Source organism: Carassius auratus, unplaced genomic scaffold (genome assembly GCF_003368295.1).
Source record: "Carassius auratus strain Wakin unplaced genomic scaffold, ASM336829v1 scaf_tig00035394, whole genome shotgun sequence".
Classification (NCBI taxonomy): domain Eukaryota; kingdom Metazoa; phylum Chordata; class Actinopteri; order Cypriniformes; family Cyprinidae; genus Carassius; species Carassius auratus.
The window spans coordinates 1-24659 of record NW_020526227.1 but is presented as its reverse complement, the minus strand read 5'-3'; the positions used below and the strand labels follow the sequence as shown (position 1 = coordinate 24659).

At 36.9% G+C, this 24659-nt stretch overlaps 1 protein-coding gene across 1 annotated transcript; it reads right to left on the bottom strand.

Annotated features, from left to right (window-relative positions):
• Nucleotides 1-12723: 12723 nt before the first annotated feature.
• On the bottom strand, nucleotides 12724-24555 carry LOC113081974 (regulator of telomere elongation helicase 1-like; the record flags this gene model as incomplete). Its single annotated transcript, XM_026253873.1, is given in 29 exon segments — nucleotides 12724-12971; nucleotides 13064-13186; nucleotides 13284-13505; nucleotides 14479-14571; nucleotides 14842-14979; nucleotides 15123-15318; nucleotides 15765-15860; nucleotides 16355-16512; nucleotides 17667-17835; nucleotides 17925-18048; nucleotides 18136-18251; nucleotides 19379-19525; nucleotides 19613-19690; nucleotides 19816-19893; nucleotides 20540-20625; nucleotides 20707-20747; nucleotides 21805-21918; nucleotides 22006-22115; nucleotides 22117-22139; nucleotides 22272-22353; nucleotides 22982-23053; nucleotides 23140-23187; nucleotides 23189-23196; nucleotides 23279-23376; nucleotides 23475-23553; nucleotides 23662-23700; nucleotides 23888-24041; nucleotides 24166-24231; nucleotides 24471-24555. Coding segments are annotated over 29 exon segments (2899 nt in total), but the record flags the coding sequence as incomplete, so codon positions are not given.
• Between the last annotated feature and the right edge of the window lie 104 nt (nucleotides 24556-24659).

Genomic DNA, 24659 nt, shown 5'->3' with positions numbered 1-24659 from the left:
AGACAACTGGGTAAGTCAATGACAAGATTAATAAAGACATGATAAAAAGAAACCCTCTTTTAACATTCTAGTCGAACACACGTGAACGCATTCTCAGAAATGACTCAAATGATTGGCTAACCCGCTCTGAAGTCGCGATCTGACTCAAATGATTGTCAATTAGAAGCACGCACTTCCTGGGGGTACTGCGCAGACTCAAACTGAGCTTGATGACGTAGATGTCACGTGAGCAACCTGTAAGTCTTCTAATCGCTGTGCCAAGAGAAATCTGAATCACCCACCGAATCTTGCAGAGAAGGCGAGTGTGAATAGGAGCAAATTTTGGTAAGTATTCTGATTAATTATCTCCCTTGACTTTATGCCTCCACGTCCCTCTGATAGCCTCACAGACAGTAAAAGATTGCATGCCAGCTTCTCCTCCTGTCCATACGGTAATTTATCTACTGCGTGACAGAGAGTCACAGGTTATGACGCAATCGTTAGACTATTTTTTACAAAAACTGCTTCTACAGGACCATAACGTAAGATACAAGGTAATGGAGCCTTTTATACATTTTCGTGTTTCTTTATAAATAATTAATGGACAAATGGGTTATTTAAATGCTTCAGATAAAAAGTTATTTGCTGTCAAAGTGAGGGCAAAATGAATGGGAGTCAATGGAATGCTAACAGCAGGTGGGGGTCCGCTAGGGGTGCTTCAAAAAAATATGAAACCCTCTCCCCCTGCTCTGAAGTCGCGATCTTACTCAAATGATTCGCGAACCCGCTCTGAAGTCCAGATCTGAACCATATGACTCATTTGACTCAAATGATTTGCGGACCCGCTCTGAAGCATTAAAAGACAGTAAAAAGAGTGGACACAGTGGATTCAACAGATAAATTAAGTCCCGATTGAAAATGAAGTCCCGATCGAACTCAAATGATTGGCGAGCCCGCTCTGATGTCCCGATCTGACTCATATGACTTAAATGATTTTCAGACCCGCTCTGAAGCATAGAGAGTAAAAGAAATGGACACAGCGACCCCATTGGATTCAACAGAGAAAAATGAAGTCGATTAGAAGCACATTACCTTTTTCTAATGTTTCATTCATGATTCATTCATAGTCCCAAGTTTTTATTTTAGCTGTAGACCATAAAGATATTTTGAAAATAAGTACATGTCATTTATCTTTTTATTTTATTTATTTTTTATTTTAAAAATAAATAAATTCTCTTCCCTTCAGGTGAAGTGAATGCAGCAATGGCAGAACACCTGAAGCACGCTCCAAGAAGAGCTGAGGGTGGAGGTTACACAAGAAATGAGCCGAACAGCTGTAATGTGTTATATGTGGGATAGTTCACCCGAAAATGAAAATAGTCATAATTTTCTCACCCTCGTGTTACTACAAACCTGTATAACGTTCTATGTTCTGCTTGACACAAAGATATTTGGAAGAATGTTTGTAACTAAGCATGTCTCGTCATCTTAACGATCATGATAATTTTTTCTACAATGGCAGTTAATGATTTGTGAGATTGTGATATCTGCTTGGTTACAAACATTCTTCCAAATATCTTTGTGTTTATAAGACAACTGGGTAAGTCAATGACAAGATTAATAAAGACATGATAAAAGGAAACCCTCTTTTAACATTCCAGTCGAACACACGTGAACGCATTCTCAGACATGTAAACTTCGAATTATAAACTGCAAAAGAAAGATTCATATGACTCAAATGATCCACGAACCCGCTCTGAAGTCGCGATCTGACTCAAATGATTCGCGAATCCGCTCTGAAGTCCCGATCTGACTCATGACTCAAATGATTCGCGGACCCGCTCTGAAGTCCCGATTTGAATCATATGACTCAAATGATTCGCGAACCCGCTCTGAAGTCGCGATCTGACTCATATGACTCAAATGATTAGCGGACCCGCTCTGAAGTCGCGATCTGACTCAAATGATTCGCGAACCCGCTCTGAAGTCCCGATCTGACTCATATGTCTCAAATGATTCGCGGACCCGCTCTGAAGTCCCGATCTGACTCATATGACTCAAATGATTCGCGGACCCGCTCTGAAGTCGCGATCTGACTCTTATGACTCAAATGATTCGCGGACCCGCTCTAAAGTCGCGATCTGACTCATATGACTCAAATGATTCGCGGACCCGCTCTGAAGTCCCGATCTGACTCATATGACTCAAATGATTCGCGGACCCGCTCTGAAGTCGCGATCTGACTCATATGACTCAAATGATTCGCGGACCCGCTCTAAAGTCGCGATCTGACTCATATGACTCAAATGATTCGCGGACCCGCTCTGGAGTCGCGATCTGACTCATATGACTCAAATGATTCGCGGACCCGCTCTGAAGTCGTGATCTGATTCGCGAATCCGCTCTAAAGTCCTGATCTAACTTTTTTTTTCTTTATTTTAAACAGGTAGAACACAACAATAATTTTCAAATAACAAAATATAAGAAAAATAGAGACAGAGAACATTTCAGCAACATAATAAAAATAAAAAAATGAAGTCCTGATCGAACTCAAATGATTCGCGAGCTGCTCTGATGTCCCGATCTGACTCACATGATTCAAATGATTTGCGGACCCGCTCTGAAGCATAGACAGTAAAAGAAATGGACACAGCGACCCCGTTGGATTCAACGGATAAAAATGAAGTCAATTAGAAGCACGCACTTCTGCATACTGTGCAGACTCAAACTGAGTTTGATGACACAGATGTCACGTGAACAACCTGTAAGTATATTATATAAAATCTACTGTTGGGTAAGTACATTTTGTATTATTTGATTAACATGCTTGAGTTTTACTTGTTTGACAAGGAGGAACCGAGAGGAATGATGCCCACATTGTCAACTGAAATTCACTGAGTAAGGCTAAAATTAGCTAACGTTAGAAGGCTAAAAGTTACTTATATTGATGTAATTTTTATTGGTACGCTTTAATTAATTATTCAGGGGACATCACAGCCCACCTGTCTTATCAGAAATGTCCTGTTCACTTTCTCACAGTTACACACCTAGTTAAGGGTCTTTATCAAGGGCATCATCACATTAAAGCACTCAATCTTTTATACAATAAAAATTAAATCTAATGCATGTTGATTACCTTTTTCTAATGTTTCATTTATGATTCATTCATCTTGTTCCAAGTTTTTTTTTTTTGCTGTAGACCATAAAGATATTTTGAAAATAAGTGCATGTCATTTATATTTTTATTTTTTTTATTTTAAAAATAAATATATTCTCTTCCCTTCAGATGCTGTGAAGTGAATGCAACGATGGCAGAACACCTGAAGCACGCTCCAAGAAGAGCTGAGGGTGGAGGTTACACAAGAAATGAGCCAAACAGCTGTAATGTGTTATATGTGGGATACTTCACCCAAAAATGAAAATAGTCATAATTTTCTCACCCTCGTGTTACTACAAACCTGTATAACTTTCTATGTTCTGCTTGACACAAAGATTTTTGGAAGAATGTTTGTAACTAAGCATGTCTCGTCATCTTAGCGATCATGATAATTTTTCCTACAGTGGCAGTTAATGATTTGTGAGATTGTGAGATCTGCTTGGTTACAAACATTCTTCCAAATATCTTTGTGTTTATAAAACAACTGGGTAAGTCAATGACAAGATTAATAAAGACATGATAAAAAGAAACCCTCTTTTAACATTCTAGTCGAACACACGTGAACGCATTCTCAGAAATGACTCAAATGATTGGCTAACCCGCTCTGAAGTCGCGATCTGACTCAAATGATTGTCAATTAGAAGCACGCACTTCCTGGGGGTCAAGCGTACTGCGCAGACTCAAACTGAGCTTGATGACGTAGATGTCACGTGAGCAACCTGTAAGTCTTCTAATCGCTGTGCCAAGACAAATCTGAATCACCCACCGAATCTTGCAGAGAAGGCGAGTGTGAATAGGAGCAAATTTTGGTAAGTATTCTGATTAATTATCTCCCTTGACTTTATGCCTCCACGTCCCTCTGATAGCCTCATAGACAGTAAAAGATTGCATGCCAGCTTCTCCTCCTGTCCATACGGTAATTTCTCTACTGCGCGACAGAGAGTCACAGGTTATGAGGCAATCGTTAGCCTATTTTTTACAAAAACTGCTTCTACAGGACCATAACGAAAGATACAAGGTAATGGAGCCTTTTATACATTTTCGTGTTTCTTTATAAATAAATAATGGACAAATGGGTTATTTAAATGCCTCAGATAAAAAGTTATTTGCTGTCAAAGTGAGGGCAAAATGAATGGGAGTCAATGGAATGCTAACAGCAGGTGGGGGTCCGCTAGGGGTGCTTCAAAAAAATATGAAACCCTCTCCCCCTGCTCTGAAGTCGCGATCTTACTCAAATGATTCGCGAACCCGCTCTGAAGTCCAGATCTGAACCATATGACTCATTTGACTCAAATGATTTGCGGACCCGCTCTGAAGCATTAAAAGACAGTAAAAAGAGTGGACACAGTGGATTCAACAGATAAATTAAGTCCCGATTGAAAATGAAGTCCCGATCGAACTCAAATGATTGGCGAGCCCGCTCTGATGTCCCGATCTGACTCATATGACTTAAATGATTTTCAGACCCGCTCTGTAGCATAGAGAGTAAAAGAAATGGACACAGCGACCCCATTGGATTCAACAGAGAAAAATGAAGTCGATTAGAAGCACATTACCTTTTTCTAATGTTTCATTCATGATTCATTCATAGTCCCAAGTTTTTATTTTAGCTGTAGACCATAAAGATATTTTGAAAATAAGTGCATGTCATTTATCTTTTTATTTTATTTATTTTTTTATTTTAAAAATAAATAAATTCTCTTCCCTTCAGGTGAAGTGAATGCAGCAATGGCAGAACACCTGAAGCACGCTCCAAGAAGAGCTGAGGGTGGAGGTTACACAAGAAATGAGCCGAACAGCTGTAATGTGTTATATGTGGGATAGTTCACCCGAAAATGAAAATAGTCATAATTTTCTCACCCTCGTGTTACTACAAACCTGTATAACGTTCTATGTTCTGCTTGACACAAAGATATTTGGAAGAATGTTTGTAACTAAGCAGATCTCGTCATCTTAACGATCATGATAATTTTTTCTACAATGGCAGTTAATGATTTGTGAGATTGTGATATCTGCTTGGTTACAAACATTCTTCCAAATATCTTTGTGTTTATAAGACAACTGGGTAAGTCAATGACAAGATTAATAAAGACATGATAAAAGGAAACCCTCTTTTAACATTCCAGTCGAACACACGTGAACGCATTCTCAGACATGTAAACTTCGAATTATAAACTGCAAAAGAAAGATTCATATGACTCAAATGATCCACGAACCCGCTCTGAAGTCGCGATCTGACTCAAATGATTCGCGAATCCGCTCTGAAGTCCCGATCTGACTCATGACTCAAATGATTCGCGGACCCGCTCTGAAGTCCCGATTTGAATCATATGACTCAAATGATTCGCGAACCCGCTCTGAAGTCCCGATCTGACTCAAATGACTCAAATGATTCGCGGACCCGCTCTGAAGTCGCGATCTGACTCAAATGATTCGCGAACCCGCTCTGAAGTCGCGATCTGACTCATATGACTCAAATGATTAGCGGACCCGCTCTGAAGTCGCGATCTGACTCAAATGATTCGCGAACCCGCTCTGAAGTCCCGATCTGACTCATATGTCTCAAATGATTCGCGGACCCGCTATGAAGTCCCGATCTGACTCATATGACTCAAATGATTCGCGGACCCGCTCTGAAGTCGCGATCTGACTCATATGACTCAAATGATTCGCGGACCCGCTCTAAAGTCGCGATCTGACTCATATGACTCAAATGATTCGCGGACCCGCTCTGAAGTCGTGATCTGATTCGCGAATCCGCTCTAAAGTCCTGATCTAACTTTTTTTTTCTTTATTTTAAACAGGTAGAACACAACAATAATTTTCAAATAACAAAATATAAGAAAAATAGAGACAGAGAACATTTCAGCAACATAATAAAAAAAAAAAATGAAGTCCTGATCGAACTCAAATGATTCGCGAGCTGCTCTGATGTCCCGATCTGACTCACATGATTCAAATGATTTGCGGACCCGCTCTGTATAGACAGTAAAAGAAATGGACACAGCGACCCCGTTGGATTCAACGGATAAAAATGAAGTCAATTAGAAGCACGCACTTCTGCATACTGTGCAGACTCAAACTGAGTTTGATGACACAGATGTCACGTGAACAACCTGTAAGTATATTATATAAAATCTACTGTTGGGTAAGTACATTTTGTATTATTTGATTAACATGCTTGAGTTTTACTTGTTTGACAAGGAGGAACCGAGAGGAATGATGCCCACATTGTCAACTGAAATTCACTGAGTAAGGCTAAAATTAGCTAACGTTAGAAGGCTAAAAGTTACTTATATTGATGTAATTTTTATTGGTACGCTTTAATTAATTATTCAGGGGACATCACAGCCCACCTGTCTTATCAGAAATGTCCTGTTCACTTTCTCACAGTTACACACCTAGTTAAGGGTCTTTATCAAGGGCATCATCACATTAAAGCACACAATCTTTTATACAATAAAAATTAAATCTAATGCATGTTGATTACCTTTTTCTAATGTTTCATTCATGATTCATTCATCTTGTTCCAAGTTTTTTTTTTTGCTGTAGACCATAAAGATATTTTGAAAATAAGTGCATGTCATTTATCTTTTTATTTTTATTTTTTTTATTTTAAAAATAAATATATTCTCTTCCCTTCAGATGCTGTGAAGTGAATGCAACGATGGCAGAACACCTGAAGCACGCTCCAAGAAGAGCTGAGGGTGGAGGTTACACAAGAAATGAGCCAAACAGCTGTAATGTGTTATATGTGGGATAGTTCACCCAAAAATGAAAATAGTCATAATTTTCTCACCCTCGTGTTACTACAAACCTGTATAACTTTCTATGTTCTGCTTGACACAAAGATTTTTGGAAGAATGTTTGTAACTAAGCATGTCTCGTCATCTTAGCGATCATGATAATTTTTCCTACCATGGCAGTTAATGATTTGTGAGATTGTGAGATCTGCTTGGTTACAAACATTCTTCCAAATATCTTTGTGTTTATAAGACAACTGGGTAAGTCAATGACAAGATTAATAAAGACATGATAAAAAGAAACCCTCTTTTAACATTCTAGTCGAACACACGTGAACGCATTCTCAGAAATGACTCAAATGATTGGCTAACCCGCTCTGAAGTCGCGATCTGACTCAAATGATTGTCAATTAGAAGCACGCACTTCCTGGGGGTACTGCGCAGACTCAAACTGAGCTTGATGACGTAGATGTCACGTGAGCAACCTGTAAGTCTTCTAATCGCTGTGCCAAGACAAATCTGAATCACCCACCGAATCTTGCAGAGAAGGCGAGTGTGAATAGGAGCAAATTTTGGTAAGTATTCTGATTAATTATCTCCCTTGACTTTATGCCTCCACATCCCTCTGATAGCCTCATAGACAGTAAAAGATTGCATGCCAGCTTCTCCTCCTGTCCATACGGTAATTTCTCTACTGCGCGACAGAGAGTCACAGGTTATGACGCAATCGTTAGCCTATTTTTTACAAAAACTGCTTCTACAGGACCATAACGTAAGATACAAGGTAATGGAGCCTTTTATACATTTTCGTGTTTCTTTATAAATAATTAATGGACAAATGGGTTATTTAAATGCCTCAGATAAAAAGTTATTTGCTGTCAAAGTGAGGGCAAAATGAATGGGAGTCAATGGAATGCTAACAGCAGGTGGGGGTCCGCTAGGGGTGCTTTAAAAAAATATGAAACCCTCTCCCCCTGCTCTGAAGTTGCGATCTTACTCAAATGATTCGCGAACCCGCTCTGAAGTCCAGATCTGAACCATATGACTCATTTGACTCAAATGATTTGCGGACCCGCTCTGAAGCATTAAAAGACAGTAAAAGAAGTGGACACAGCGACCCCGTTGGATTCAACAGATAAATTAAGTCCTGATTGAAAATGAAATCCCGATCGAACTCAAATGATTCGCGAGCCCGCTCTGATGTCCCGATCTGACTCATATGACTTAAATGATTTTCAGACCCGCTCTGAAGCATAGAGAGTAAAAGAAATGGACACAGCGACCCCATTGGATTCAACAGAGAAAAATGAAGTCGATTAGAAGCACATTACCTTTTTCTAATGTTTCATTCATGATTCATTCATAGTTCCAAGTTTTTTTTTAGCTGTAGACCATAAAGATATTTTGAAAATAAGTGCATGTCATTTATCTTTTTATTTTATTTATTTTTTTATTTTAAAAATAAATAAATTCTCTTCCCTTCAGGTGAAGTGAATGCAGCAATGGCAGAACACCTGAAGCACGCTCCAAGAAGAGCTGAGGGTGGAGGTTACACAAGAAATGAGCCGAACAGCTGTAATGTGTTATATGTGGGATAGTTCACCCGAAAATGAAAATAGTCATAATTTTCTCACCCTCGTGTTACTACAAACCTGTATAACGTTCTATGTTCTGCTTGACACAAAGATATTTGGAAGAATGTTTGTAACTAAGCAGATCTCGTCATCTTAACGATCATGATAATTTTTTCTACAATGGCAGTTAATGATTTGTGAGATTGTGATATCTGCTTGGTTACAAACATTCTTCCAAATATCTTTGTGTTTATAAGACATGATAAAAGACATGGTTAAAGACATGATAAAAAGCAACCCTCTTTTAAAATTCCAGAACACACGTGAACGCATTCTCAGAAATGTAAACTTTGAATTAAAAACAGTAAAAGAAAGATTCATGTGACTCAAATGATTCGCGGACCCGCTCTGAAGTCGCGATCTGACTCATATGACTCAAATGATTCGCGAACTCACTCTGAAGTCCCGATCTGACTCATATGACTCAAATGATTCGCGGACCCGCTCTGAAGTCGCGATCTGACTCAAATGATTCGCGAAGTCCCGATCTGACTCATATGACAGATGATTCGCGAACCCGATACGAACTCCCAAAAAAAATGACTCGCGATCCCCAAACTGACTCAAATTATTCGCGAACCTGCGAACTCCCTAACAAATGATTTGCGATCCCCAAACTAACTCAAATGATTCGCGAACCCGCTACGAACTCCCGAACAAATGATTCGCGATCCCCAAACTGACTCAAATGATTCGCGAACCCGCTACGAACTCCCGAACTGATTCAAATGATTCGCGAACCCGCTACGAACTCCCGAACTGATTCAAATGATTCGCGATCCCGCTCCGAACTCCCGAACTGATTCAAATGATTCGCGATCCCCAAACTGACTCAAATGATTTGCGAATTCTTGAAAGACCAATTCAAAATGTTCCAGAGATCGAAAGTTTTTTTTTTTTAAATGAGTGAAGAATGAGCACAGGACGACAATGACACAGAAACTATCAACTGCACTCTCTGTGTTTACCATTGAATCGGACTTGGTCAAAGAAATTAACTTTGGGGATGTAGTTGACACATTTGCTTGAGCAAAATAAAGGAAGAAGCATTTCTGTTTATGCAAAAAACCTGACAGATTTATTATTATTTTGGGGCAAACGTGAATTGACGCTGTCATTGAATTGATGTACATTTTGAATAGAGACATTTGAATATAGTGCTAACTGCTCGTATGCCTACATGTATATACCTTATTTTTCGGACTATAAGTTGCACTTTTTATCATAGTTTGCCTGGTCCTGAGACTAGTCAGGTGCGACTTATCTATCAAAATTCATTTGACATGAACTAAGAGAAATGAATCATGATAAAACATTACCGGCACCACACTGTCTTAATACTGCCCTGGTCTCTGCTCATCTTCTTTTACTGTCTATGATCATGACAGGACCTGGATCCATAGACAGTAAAAGAAATGGACACACCGACCCCATTAACAGAGAAAAATGAAGTCAATTAGAAGCACGCACTTCCTGGGGGTACTGCGTAGACTCAAACTGAGCTTGATGACGTAGATGTCACGTGAGCAACCTGTAAGTCTTCTAATCGCTGTGCCAAGAGAAATCTGAATCACCCACCGAATCTTCCAGAGAAGGCGAGCGTGAACAGGAGCAAATTTTGGTAAGTATTCTGATTAATTATCTCCCTTGACTTTATACCTCCACGTCCCCCCCGATAGCCTCACAGACAGTAAAAGATTGCATGCCAGCTTCTCCTCCTGTTCATATGGTAATTTCTCTACTGTGCGACAGAGAGTCACAGGTTATGACGCAATCGTTAGCCTATTTTTTACAAAAACTGCTTCTACAGGAACATAAAGTAAGATACAAGGTAATGGAGCCTTTTATACATTTTCGTGTTTCTTTAGAAGTAATTAATGGACGAATGGAGCCAAGTTATTCACTGTCAAACTGATGCCAAAATGAATGGGAGTCAATGGAAAGCTAACAGCAGGTGGGGGTCCACTAGCCAATGGCGGCGCCCAGGGGTGCTTCAAAAAAAAATGAAACCCTGCCCCCCTGCCTGGATCAGTGAACTGCATCTAGGGCTGATGACGTCACTTCCAGGGAGTCATGTTGTACACGCCCCCATACATTGACTCCGCCCCCACGTCAAAACAGTGCCACAAAGAGAGACGTGCAGAAAATTGAAGCGCAAAGGAAAAATGGTATCGCAAGCTCAAACTAGACTGACACGCAAAATAAAAGCAGCACTGCAAATAAATTAATAGATGTGACCATGGAAAATATTTATTGCAAAATCATTGCTTTCGCAAAACTTAATTTTCTTTTGCAAAACGTAAATTTTTTGCGTATACGGCATTAAATTGACTCCATAGAACCATTTCAAAAGTTTAAAATTCTACAGGATTTCTGGGAGACGTGGGTGTTCGTTGCATTCTGAGAACAAAGTCCACCTCATGGAAGAAGAAAGCTGTCGTGTTTTCAATTGACAAAAATCGCTGATCAGGATCAACGAAATGCTAGATTTTTTTAAAGTATGTGAAGTTCACAGCTTAGACTCTTTTGTAGTAAACTTGCATGCCATTTTTGAATAAAGAATTTATTGGTTGCATAGTGTCTATTATGGCATCAACGTTACATTTTCATGCCCCTAAACATGGCGCTGAACAAGACTAACTGTGATTGGTTTGGCCCTTTGGTCAGTCCTTGGCCAACGAAAGCTGCGATGGAGTCCAGACCTTCTGCCTTCAGTCTAAAGGTCTAGGTATATGAAACTATAACTATAAAATGACATGAATTTATTCTAGTATAAGTTGCTAGATTCAGTTGCAGTTCAACCCCTTTACTAAAGGCATTGTGAAAAAATCAGAAAATACAATTTTATTTAAATTCATGGTAAATATAAAGTTTATCAGTTATTAAAAATTAATTTAGTCCCAAACCAGCTATCCCTTACCAAATAATCTATGCAAAATTCACTATTTTGCTACACATTCTGGCACAGTTAACTTTTTATTTTATAAATTGTGCTATTTTATTTTGATAATGGCAAATCGGAGGAACAGCGTGGCAAAAATGAAAAAAACATTAATGTGTTCAACCTATATTTCAAACGATAGTGACAATTATTTAATAATCTATTTCAGATTTCTAGACATGTAAAGAGCTAAATATTTACCAATTACATGTTAAGCACCTTTTACACAATACATTTCTCCAGTTAGATAAGGATGTGGTGACAAACAAGCAAACAAATCATCCGGTGGATCTGTCGTTTGTGTTCGGAAAAACTGAGATTTACCTTAAAATTCTATCCATAAAGACTGATATCCTTGTGTTGGATGTGGGCTGCATGTCTGATCAATGCTGGCAGAAAGCCTCTGAGATAGAGAAAGAAGGCCAGTCGATAAACACGAGGTGTAATACTGGAAGAGTCCTCCCACAGGTATGACCTGAGCTGGTCTGCTTGAGTCTCCAGACGTGAGAGAGCTGATGATGTTAGATATGCAGCAGTGGAGCTTGTCATGTTATATTTAACTGGCTGAAAACTGTCTAAAAGGGGATGATACAATGCAACGGACCAAGATAAGCAGATTCCATTCCCATGCCGATGTCCTTTTTCCTTAACTTTTCTTGTAAAGTTAGCAGCCTTTCCCAAGCCGTCCTATAGTCTGGACGTTCTTGAGCTTGCATGAAAAGACTGTAAAAGACACATTTATATTTAAGTATATATATATATATATATATATATGTGTGTGTGTGTGTGTGTGTGTGTGTGTGTGTGACCCGGGAACACAAAATCAGTCTTAAGTTGCTGGGGTATATTTGTAGCAATAGCCAGAAAAAAAAAAAAAAATGGTATGGGTCAAAATGATCGATTTTTCTTTTATGCCAAAAATCATTAGGATATTGAGTGAAGATCATGTTCCATGAAGATATGTTGTAAATTTCCTACTGTTAATATATCACACCTTATTTTTTGATTCGTAATATGCACTGCTTTGAATTTATTTGGACTTCAAAGGCGATTTTCTCAGATTTGTATGGATTCCTTTTATAAATCTTTTATATCCTGAAAATAAAAACGTAAAATATAAATAAAATAATAAATATAGTCATACACTAAAATAGTGCTACTTGATGGTAATTTTCAGATGCAAAATCACTCATACTATTTTTCCTGTAAATTTTTTAACATTAATAATATAAAAGAACTTGAAAAAAAAAACACTATTTAAAAGAAGTATAAAGTTAATTTATTTATTAAAGAAATTAATGTAAAGTGTTTGACAAAATATAACAACATACATATCAGTTGTGCAATTGTTTCCTCCAACATTCTCCTGTTCAAATCTATTCATGCATGGTATATGTAAAAAAGAAAATATGAAGATACTGATATCTTAGAGCAGCTTAAAGCAATATTTTAGAGCATCATTCATGAAAAGAAGGATGATATCTTGCTTTGAGTCTTTCCTGCAGATAACGGAGATGCTGCAATGAAAAATAATAAGAATGATTAGCATATTTATCTACCATCCCTGTAGCTGAATACAATATTTACACACAATTATTACAAAAAATACCTTGATTTAGTTGACTTGATCCCATGTCTGAACCCTGGTTTGCAACAGAATCATTTCCAGTCAAGGATTTTAGCAGCTCACCGAACTGCTTCCTGTGCTGTGGTCGAATGAGCACAGACAACCCTAGACCAGACCCAACAAATTCAGCCTCTTTCACAACAGATACCCAGTTAAATAAAAATGTAAAAAGTTATGATGAATCTAAAAGAAACAGACTAACGTTCTAGTAGAGGAATGTCTTCATCTCTCTCTGTCAATAAACTCACAACAGTTGGCACCATCTGTTCATAATTGTTAGATGTTTTATAGGCCTGCAAGGCCAAAAACATCTGTCGGGTTTTTTCTGCACCGATGGCCTGTTTAATGTCCGACAGCAAAGAGGAGCACGACAGACCTTCTTTGATGGATGTTTCTGGCTTTTGGACTTCACTTCTCACCTTCACTGTAAAAAAGAAACACGTTCCAAATGTACAAATGTCTACAATGGTGGAAATTTCTATAACACCAAAAAGGAGGACACTATGCAGGATTTGAAGCCAGAATAAAAACAATTTTTTTTTTTTTTTTTTTTTACATATTTACCCCCTTACTTTTTTTTTTTAGGGACATTTTTAACCATTACAAGGCCAAATTTTCTAATCTTATTAAATGTATGCATCATCTTTCATCAGAATAATAAGACAGTAGGGCATCGAAATCAACGAAATTATCTTTGTACCACAAAAGTGCATCTGAAGTGACATTTAGATGCATTTACACAGACTGTTTTCAATGTTGATTCCACAAATGCATTTACCTAAAATTCATAAATACTGTTAGAAGATGAATGTGTTAAATGTAAAAATGGACTGAATACAGAATTGTGAAAATGTAAATATGAAACTAAAACCATCAGTAGGTGCGAGAAGTCATATTAAGGCAGTCATTAATTCACTCATTCAATCAATTCGTTCAAAGAGAGCCTCGATTTCAGACCTGCATACTACTTTTACTATTTCTGACATAGAAGGATAAGCTAAAATAGTAAGAGTGGTAAACTAGTACGGACCTTTGAATTTAGCAGCTGTCTTCATGAATGGCTTATTGCATCACTGACTCCAAAACGTTGAATCATTCAGATACACAACAATGTGTTGATCGAAAATGCAATGTTGGCAAAATGAAGCAAAAAAGCCATACTGATAGTCAGCGTGTAGCTTAAATTTAACATGAACAAAAAAAAAAAAAACTATTTATTTATAATATAGGCCATTGTATAAAATATAAAACCGTAGTCTTATAAAGAGGATAAATGAGCGTTTCCAGCATCCAGTAGTTTAATAACTTGACTGTCTGATCTAAAACTTGATGGATGGCCACCCTACCCTATACAAAACCTTTTTAACTGCAGTTAATACCAATAAACTCCAATATACCTCCAATTTTACCATCTCCACCACTGAGCAGGTGAGAACCACCTTTGTTCAGCTGTTCACTGGGTGGATTCACAGGTGACATCTCACTTTTTGCTAGAAAAGGAAAACATAAAACAATGTTGTTTATTATTATGGAGAGAAAAAAATAGGTTCTAAATGTTTCCTGTAACGGTTACACACTATCTATCTATATATATCTATATATATATATATATGTAGCTCAAGTGGTAACGCATTGAGCTATGAAGTGCAAGGTTGGGGGTTTGATAGGTAAAAATGTATAGCCTGAATGCACTAAGTCGTTTTGGATAAAAGCGTCTGCTAAATGCATACATTTAATTTAATATAGAAGTCAGACGTTACCGGTGTTCTGCCTGAGAGCATCTCGCTCCTCCCTGGACAGCGAATGCTCTTGTTTATAGCCACAGCCTTCACCTGTTAACTCCAAACAACGCTCATCGAACTCTTTCTTATGGTGTGGTCGAATAAACTGATAAAGACCTTGAGAAAAAGAAGATGGTGCTCTTTATCGGCCAGTTTTGACAATCGGAGATCAGTGAAGGGAATTCACATGTTAGAAGGCATGTTAGTTGAACTAGCAGTGGAAATGTAATCGGCTTGAAGAATGTGTCGTGATTCTGCACCTCTGAGCAGACCGTGTGTGTTGGGGTCTTGCATGAGCGGTTCGGTCACATTAGTAAGAAGGTCACTCAGGTCATCGGATGTCTTGTAGGACTGCAGCGCCTCCATGATGAGCTTGAAGTTCTCGTGACTCAGGCACCGTCTCAGCTCCATCATGAAAGCTTTGCCTGTTTTTTCAGTACAGGGAGCCACTGTTTTCTAAAGCACAGCCAGCAGAAGACATAAAACACATTTAATGCAAATGAACAAAGGAGATGCACAAATCCATTTTAGTAATCCACTAAATTTATAAGTGTGTCATTTCTGTGTCACCAAATTTTAAATTGCAAATATAATGTCAGTTTTTGAGGAAACCTATGAATAGCTTAATTGTCAATTGTTTTTTTGTTTTTTTTAAAGAAATGTATTTAGTTATTAAGCAAGGACACATTAAATTACCAAATGTGACAGGTTAACTAATGTTACAAATATTCAAATAAAGGCTGTAGAACTTCAAAAAAAAAGATCAGCACTGATTTCATTGTTTTTAACACTGATGATAAGCTTTGCATGAATACATTTTTGCATAGTCTTGTAATCAACAGAATAAGGTCTACATGCACCAAAAGCATACAGCACGTAAAAATTCAATCAAGATCCCTCACCCGCTCTTGAACCACTTTAATTTTCCGTTTCCCTCCCCTCGATTCATCATCCAGACGTTTGTCATGCTGGAGGGAAAGAGTCGACAAGCGACTCGCCTGCAGGGTCAAAGACCAATGAGAGAAAGGGAAAATTAGCAAAAAGATTTGATCACAGTTATTTTACGGCATGATCTGCACAAAGAGCTTAACTGATTAAAGTAGAAAGATTTGAGAAAGATAAAAAGAGATCATGGTGTCATTCAAAACCCTGATCATGATTTATGAGGTTATTTTCTCACCATTCATCTCTCATTTATTCAACAAAAAAGTCATTTTCTAGGTTATTCACTTCCAATTTCTCTGAGAAATGTGAAATCACTGCCTTCACCTTCGTATGAATTTAAAAGACCTGGAAAAAGGGCGCACAGGTCGCATGTGACTACTTTTGGCCATTGCCATATACATCCCCATGCAATTTCATTATATGGAAAACAGCTGCTCCGACATTCTGCATTACATCTCATTGTGTGCTAAATGGCAGAAAGAAAATAAAATTGACTTGGAAAGAGAGCAACTAAAGGATTTGTCTGCTGATTTAATTCTTGTCTCACTCTTTCTTCCCCAGCCATGAAGTCTTCCCTTCCTCCTTTGTTGGTTGTGTCATCCAGGGCATCCAGCAGGCTGACTGGTTTCCTGTTACTGGTCATCTCCATCTCATATTGAATGCAAAGTCTGGCCGCTCCATCCCTCCCAGAATGCTCTTCTGAGTCTAAAACATCACGGCCATTTTAATTGACTCGCATTGAATGTACAAAAGTTTGAAAACATAATGATTTGTAAAATATTTTTTATGAAGTCTCTCATGCTCACCAAAGCTGCAATTATTTGAATACAGTGATATTGTGAAATATTACAATTTGAAATAACTATTTGAATATATTTTGAAATGTAATTTATTCCTGTGATAAAAAGCTGAATCTTCAGCATCATTTCTCCAGTCTTCAGTGTCACATGATTCTTGGGAGATCATAGTAATATGCTAATTTAGTGGTCAATTATTAATAATGGCACTTAAGACTGTGTTAAAAAACATTTTTGCTGCTAAATATTTTATGAAAAAAAATTTCAGGATTTTTTTGATGAACAAAGTTCAGACAGCATTTATTTCAAATAGATTTTTTTTAAACATTATAAATGTCTTTGATTTATTTAATGCATATCTGTAAAATAAAAGCATTAATTTCTATTAAAAATATGCACACAAACCCCAACAATTTGAATGGAAGTATAATCATGGTTTCAGTATATATATTAAGAACCTCAACCGTTTTCAGCATTGAAAATAATAATTCAAATCTGAATATCAGAATGATTTCTGAAGGATCATGTGACACTGAAGACTGGAGTAATTATGCTAAAAATTCAGCTGCGCAGCACAGGAATCATTTCTATTTTAAAATATATTACAAAAAAAAACATTTTAGATTTTAAATTATTAAATTGTAATAATATTTCACCAAATTAGTGTTATTTCTGTATTTTTGAGCAAATAAATGCAGCATTGGTGAGCATAAAATATCTTTTAAATCTTAAAATCTTTAAATTTTAAATCTTAATTTAAAACATTTAAAAAAAGCATTGTCTGATGTTAATGTTTAATTGGTCCAACTGGGATTTTTTTTTTATAAATCAGTCTCAGAATGAGACAAAATTATAATTCATTGCTTGTCTTTTAATCAATTACTGTTTAAAAAAAATACAGTAGATTCAAGCAGGAGTTTAATAAGAGTTAGAGGCAAAAACCTCCAAGATGTGAAATATGTCTTAATGAACAGTCATCCAGGAGCCACAGACCTCATTAAAAGACCCAAAAAAAAAAAAAAAAAAAAAAAAAAAAAAGAGGAGGCATAGAGGTTAGCTCACCTAATTTTCTCCTCTTTAGGCTGGGGACGTGTGAGTCTAGTGTTTTAGCCTTTTGAGAGGTGTCCCTGAGACAGACACTCTTAGCAGGACAGCTGGAACCTGTGTGGAGCGGCCCGGTGTCTGTCTGGTTTTTACAGGCCTCTTTGTCTTTCCTAACAGGAACTGGTCTCTGATACACAAATCGAGCAAGAAATGTGCTCATATTAGAGTAAAAACAGGTTCATGGAACAGGAAAACAGAAACAAGAAACGGACTTACAGTTTTTTGCGCTGTCCGAAAGAAATGAGCCACATCACGGACCATGGTCCCAAAGCCATCATAAATCTTAACATACGGCCTCACCCATGAAGGAAGCTGATTACGGGCTTCGGTGCCTTTGAACCTGGAATTTAACATTAATAAAGATTAATATCTGTGTACTTGCTCTCCAGTCAGACTGGGAACTGCAGTTGTAGTAATTAGCACTGACCTGTGATCACAGAGGAAGATAGCTCCGTAGTCTTCTCTGTGCCGGATCACTCTGCCAATGGCTTGATTGACAGCTCGAGAGGCCTGCTGCCTGTACCACTCCTGCCCAGACAGATACTACACAACCAGACAGACCATAAGAACACACAGCTCTACCTGAACCATGTGCAGTTCACTGCATGTTCGCTTTACACCCGGAATACATCAACATGAGTGTACACACCATCATCATTATTTCCCAAAAAGATTGAAAATAAAAATATTACAAATGTACTAAATAATACAATATTTAAAATAAAATAAAATTATATTTTACAAATATTTTAAGGTATTGGTCAGTTTTATTTCACAAACAGTGTGAATTATTAATGCATAAAAGTGACCCTGGACCACAAAACCAGTCGTAAGTGTCCATTTTTCCATTGATTTATGGTTTGTTAGGATAGGACAATATTTGGCTGAGTTTCAGATTTTTCAATAGTTGTGGGGGTGCAAAAAAGAAAAGAAAAAGAATAATCTAAGTATTGAGAAAAATCACCCTTTAAAGTTGTCTAAATTAAGTTCTTAGCAATGCATATTACTAATCAGTTTTGAAATGTTTATGGTAGGAAATGTACTAAATATCTTCATGGAACACGATCTTTACTTAATATCCTAATGATTTTTGGCATAAAAGAAAAATTTAGAATTTTGACCCATACAATGTATTTTTGACTATTGCTACAAATATACCTGTGCTGCTTATGACTGATTTCGTGCTCCAGGGTCACAATATTATATGACATATTTACACCCTGAACTAACCTTTCCACGTCATTAAAGGTCAAAAGGACATGTTTTTTTCCCTAAGAAATAATAATAAATATAATATTCAATAACAAACTACTTTTAAAGAATTTGATCCTTTTACTAAAGAATTTATCTTCATTAAGATATCATAAAGGACAGGTGTACCATCCTGATATTTTCACGCTATGCCCCAAATATCAAAATGAATAAAATAATAAAAAATAAAAAAAAGATTGCATGTATTTACATTATATGTATGAATTATCTTCTGTGCATCCAAATCTCAGTGTCACATGATCCTTCAGAAATCATTCTGATATGCTGATTTGCATATTACTTTTGGTCAACTGAATGCATGATTGTTAAATAAGTATTCATTTATAAAATATGAATATAAAATAAATATAAATAATAGGTTTGAATAACAAACTGATTTTTAATTCAATTAAAGGTACCTTCACTCCACTAATTTTATTCTTGCACATCTCGTCCAGATACTGCATTTTTAGCACCACTCTGGGGTCCATCCTGGGGGGGAAGGGAAGCCCAGTGATCACAACCCCTCGACCGTACGTGTCTGCAAAATCCAACCCTTCACTCGCCTTGGAAAACAGAAAAAATGTGTTGATATTACCGGTCTTGGTTCACAATAAATTATTTTCTATTGCATTCAATATTTATAGACTCACCTTTCCTCTGCATACGGCGAAGAAGCTGCCTCCGCTGGAGTTTGGGTCGTTCACCTTGTCATAATAACCATCAATCACCTGCAACAGAATCCAATTTCAGAGCGGCACTGACTGACAGCTTGTGCAGATTAAGCTGTGTTAGCATCTTTATCAACTCATACTGAGTGAACAGTTATAATATGACTGATAGTGACAGCGGTTACCTCTGTAAAAGTGCCTTTCCCCCTCGTTTCTACAAACATGGGCTTCACATGCTCAATGCGATCCGCTTGTCCATTAGCCTGAGAGAGTGAAGGGAGAGGTGTATAATCACTTAAATGCTACAGTTGGCAAAAGAGGAACAAGGTAATCACAAAATAAAAAAAAATAGTTGTTTTCATTTATTTCACAATAAATAGGGTTTCTGCAGGTCTTATGAAGGTTAATTTAAGACTTTTATAACCTTTCTGACACCTTTTGATACAGCTGTCAACATTTCTTCATTACTTTTTAAGTCATAGTACTAAAACTTAGACTTGCCAAACGTTATTAGGCAAATCGTTTTTACTGTACTTTCTGATAACGCTGCAAACAGGTGACATTCAGTATTTTTGTTTTGCTTTTCAGGGCAAATATAAGAAAGAAGTCTTGACTAATGACAAATGGATCAAAATGTTGCTGGGTTTATGAATAAAACAAGAACAAATATCTGCCAGTGGGCTCAGAAGAATCTACTTAATTCAAAGGGAAAACAAGTTTTAATAAGCGATTGATAGATATTTGTTCTTGGTTTAAATATAAACTCACTTCACTGTGTTCAGTTTCTCAAAAAAATATTTAAAATCTTCACTCTACACGTGCATTTCATGAAACATTTAAATGGCATGACTTTATGAAATGTAGACTTTCTGAATTAGCTACATATTTGTCTTGGGAATACAAGCTCACCCTCCAGAACTCCAGAGTCTTATCCATCACTGGATACGAGGGGAAGAACACCAGCAATCCATGAGGCACCACCCGTGCCAGATTTACTGCAAAGCCAATAATAACCATTAGATTGATTACCGTGCGGATCATCAGATCAGTTGCTGTTCTGTGCTAGGATCTCTCACCCAGAGTGTTTCCCATGGACGACATGTTTTCAGGAACAAACCTTCAAAAACCAAAGAGAGCCATGTTCACATGCTAAATATTCACACATTTTCACCAGTCATATGGATTCAGAAACTTGAAATGTAGCAAACATGTCACATGAGCTGCTTCTACAGCAATGTTATTTTAGGATCAGTGAGAAACTACTATAGTTATATTTCTTCTGTTTTTACCTTTTTTTTATTTATTAAACTTTTAGTAATTTTTTGAGTTTTTGCCATTTTTATTAGGTTTTTAATATCCATATATATTTTTTTAAATATTTTTTTCAGTTTTAGTTTTAGTTATTTAAGTATACACAGCTAAACTAAAAATTTTGTCCCTGAATTTTTATTTTAATATTAGTTATTTAAAATAACAAAAATGATATAAAAAAAATATATTTTATTTAACTATAATAATCCTGTTTTATAATGTGTTTTTTGTGTTTTAACAGCCCATGGTCAATATAATTATCACATCTCAGCTAATAATAACAGTATCAGACACTATTATATTTTTATTAATATTAAATAAATTTTATATTACACATTTTTATTGTATATACAATTTTGGTACCAAAATTTGGTTGTTGTGTGCATGTCATTTTTTGCAGTTTTATATGTCTATATATATTTTATTAATATATCTGTTTTTATTTTAGTACATCATGTTAAACTAAATTAAGATACTTTGCCTTGGCAACTAGTTGAAATAAATTTTAGAATAAAAAAAAAAAAAAAACTTCAATAACATGGACATTTAAAATTTAATTTATTCCTGTGATGTGCAGCTGAATTTTCACCATCATTACTCCAGTCTTCAGTGTCACACGATCCTTCAGAAATCACTGTAAAATCCAAATTTGCTTCTCAAGAAACATTTCCTATTATTATTATCAATGTTGAAAGGAAAAGTATTTGTAACAGATATCTTTAGTTTCTGTAGATCTCTTTCCTGGCACTTTAGATCAATTTAATTTGTCTTTGCTAAATATATGTACTAAATTACTAGCTCCAGACTTCTTCCCCTTCAGCATGATGTTAATGTGTCACAACAACCCTTGATAAAACACTCACCTCCTGTTAAAGGCTGTGCTCAACTGCACACCATCCGGACCTTTTTCAATGACGCTGACGAAGATCTGATCACGCTGGATGACGTGAGGATTCTCCAAGGATACAGGGAAAGGACTGCAGAAAGATCAGCAGAGAATTAGCACCCAACCCGCATCAACTCATAAACCTCAGTGAGGACAGCTAGAGGAGAACAGCACTAACATTTGCATTTCACAGGTGAAGGATGAGAGAGGCGAGAGAGTTCCACTGGTCAGAATGATGCTGCGCACTTCCTGTCTGAGCAACTCCTGCATGCTGAACCCCGGCGAAAAAACACCAGTAACTCAGCACATTCCCTAGAAAATACACAAACACACTTTCAGTCTTTTATAGCTCAGAATATAATATACCTAATATACTCAGGAATATCAAATTCCTTTTGAAAAAGCGTTTATTAAACGTGAGGCTTCTCAGAGACCGAATGATACCTTGTTTTTTGGTAGAGGAGGAAGCCCATACATCAGTCACCTGCTTCTTCTTGAAGTTGCTGGTGTCTGGATGAATGTGGACCTGATATGAGACAGATTCAAGAATCAGGAGCAGAGATTGGAAGTGAAACACAATGACTATGCTCAACGTGGATCATAAATACAGCAGAAACTTTAATACCGTGAAAAATATCATTACAGTTTAAGATTTTTATTTTAATATACTTTCAAATATAATTTATTCTTGTGAGGCAAAGCTGAATTTTCAGCATCATTACTCAACTTTAGTGTCACATGAACTGAAGCGATCAGTCTTATATGCTAATTTGCTGCTCGAGAAACATTTATGATTACTATAAATATTGAGAACAGTTTGGCTGCTTGGATTTTGTTTTTATCTTGGCTTTTTTTCAATTATTCGAAATTGAAATCTTTTGTAACATTCTAAATACCTTTATTACTTTTGATCAATTTAATTCATCCTTGCCAAAAAAAAAAAATTAATTTCTTTCCAAAAGAAGGATGGAATGGGATGGATGCATGATGGAATTTCCCATTAAAACTCAGCACAAAACCACAACTTGAACCGGCCAACATTTCCACTCCTAAAATAATCAGAGATATTAATGTACCATTGGTCTTGACTGGAGAAAACCTAAAACCTGATGTGCTCTGACAACTTCATGTGCTGAAAATCAATTGGAGCAAACCTTAAACTCCTTCATGCTGTTTCCAATCTGTGATTTCTTGCTGCCCTCTGGAGGTTCAGCCCCAAACACCAGCTGAATAAGGATAAAGAAACAAACATAATAAATATAGGGAAAAAATACAGGAAACAGTCATCTGATCTCTTGAACAAACTCCTGACCTGGATTATATCCGCCACTTTCTGTAGTCCGCTAGTGTTCAGAAAGACCACCAGGCCCTGCAAAAGATGACATATGTGCATCAAAGCTGTGCTAATAAACAGGAAAAGTCGATTATATTGAGGATTTGTAAACACTCACTCCCTGCTAAATATCCAGTGATCTGCTCCATGGCTTCCACCACAGCCGTTTTAGTTTCAGAGTTCACATGAGCTGTTTGAAAAAGCTCATATATGAAACTTTAAGAGAGGAGAGACAGAATATTAGCTGGTGTGTATTTTTACCATCGATATATCAAGGTCACGGACACACGTTCGCAGCACTGAACTCCACTGACCTGCCGGGTTTGGTGATTCCTTGATTATTTGCTGGCATCTCAAAACCGTTTATGGAAGATTCCAGATCCATCAAAACTTCTGTAAGATTATTAAGTTGTGTGTTGAGGAAAATGTTTTTCTTTATACTGAAAAAAGGATTCCAAACAACTCTGTAATACTAAGTTAACTTTTAAAATGCAACCTTACGTTTTATCTTTGCAATTGTAGTAATATCCAGTTTCAATCCTGAAAAATAATACATTGGATAAAAACAAGGGAGTTCATTATTAGCAGTATATAACCTTTGTGTGTGTGTGTATATAAAATGTAAACATACATAAATAATTGTTTATAATATTTAAAACACAAACAATACTTTGAAAAGAAACAAATGTAAAAAAGTAAAAGAAAATCCTAACAGATATACACTGACCAGAGTTCAGTGATTCCACATTAAAATCTTCAGCAGAATCTGCTTTGCTGATGTCTGAGGCTTGTTCCCGAAGCAGTCGATCCACAGCCTCAATGGCAGAAATCAGGTCGTATGGGGTGAGGTCAAACGAGGTGGACTCTTCACACATCTTCTCCTGATGATGGAGAAAAACAGTAGAATATAAATATGAAAAAACAAGAATACAGAACTGCATCATTTCACATGCTGAATGACTTTGAGGTCTCAAAAAACAAACAAAAAAACATTAAGACACTTACAACATTATGAGCCTCATCAAAAATAACCACAGCTCCTTTCAGCTCTATGTTGTGTGCTCTTCGACTCTGCGAATCAACAAAAATCCATTTAGAATAAAACAGACAGTGACAATTCTTCCAGCACCCCTCCACCTCCCCATCTCCTCCTTATTCTGTCATACTCCCTCTATGTAGCGCCGTAATGGGGGGGTTGAACTCTGAGCTCAAGCCGATGCACAGCAAGCCAAGTTTGATCAAGGTCTTGTTTAGTATAAGAGAACAGTAGTGTATTTAAAGTGATGATATCAGCAGGATAAATGTCTCACCTTTGGGTCAAGCAGGTAGTTGTATGGCATGAAGATGACATCAGCGTGTTGTTTAAGTGTGCGTGACAGGTAGTATGGACAAACTCTACAGGAACAAACAACCTGATCAATGTAACTACTTAAGAAAATACTCTCACTGGAAACATGTCAGAATGAATTCATCAGATTTAACTCTTTCCTCGCCAGACT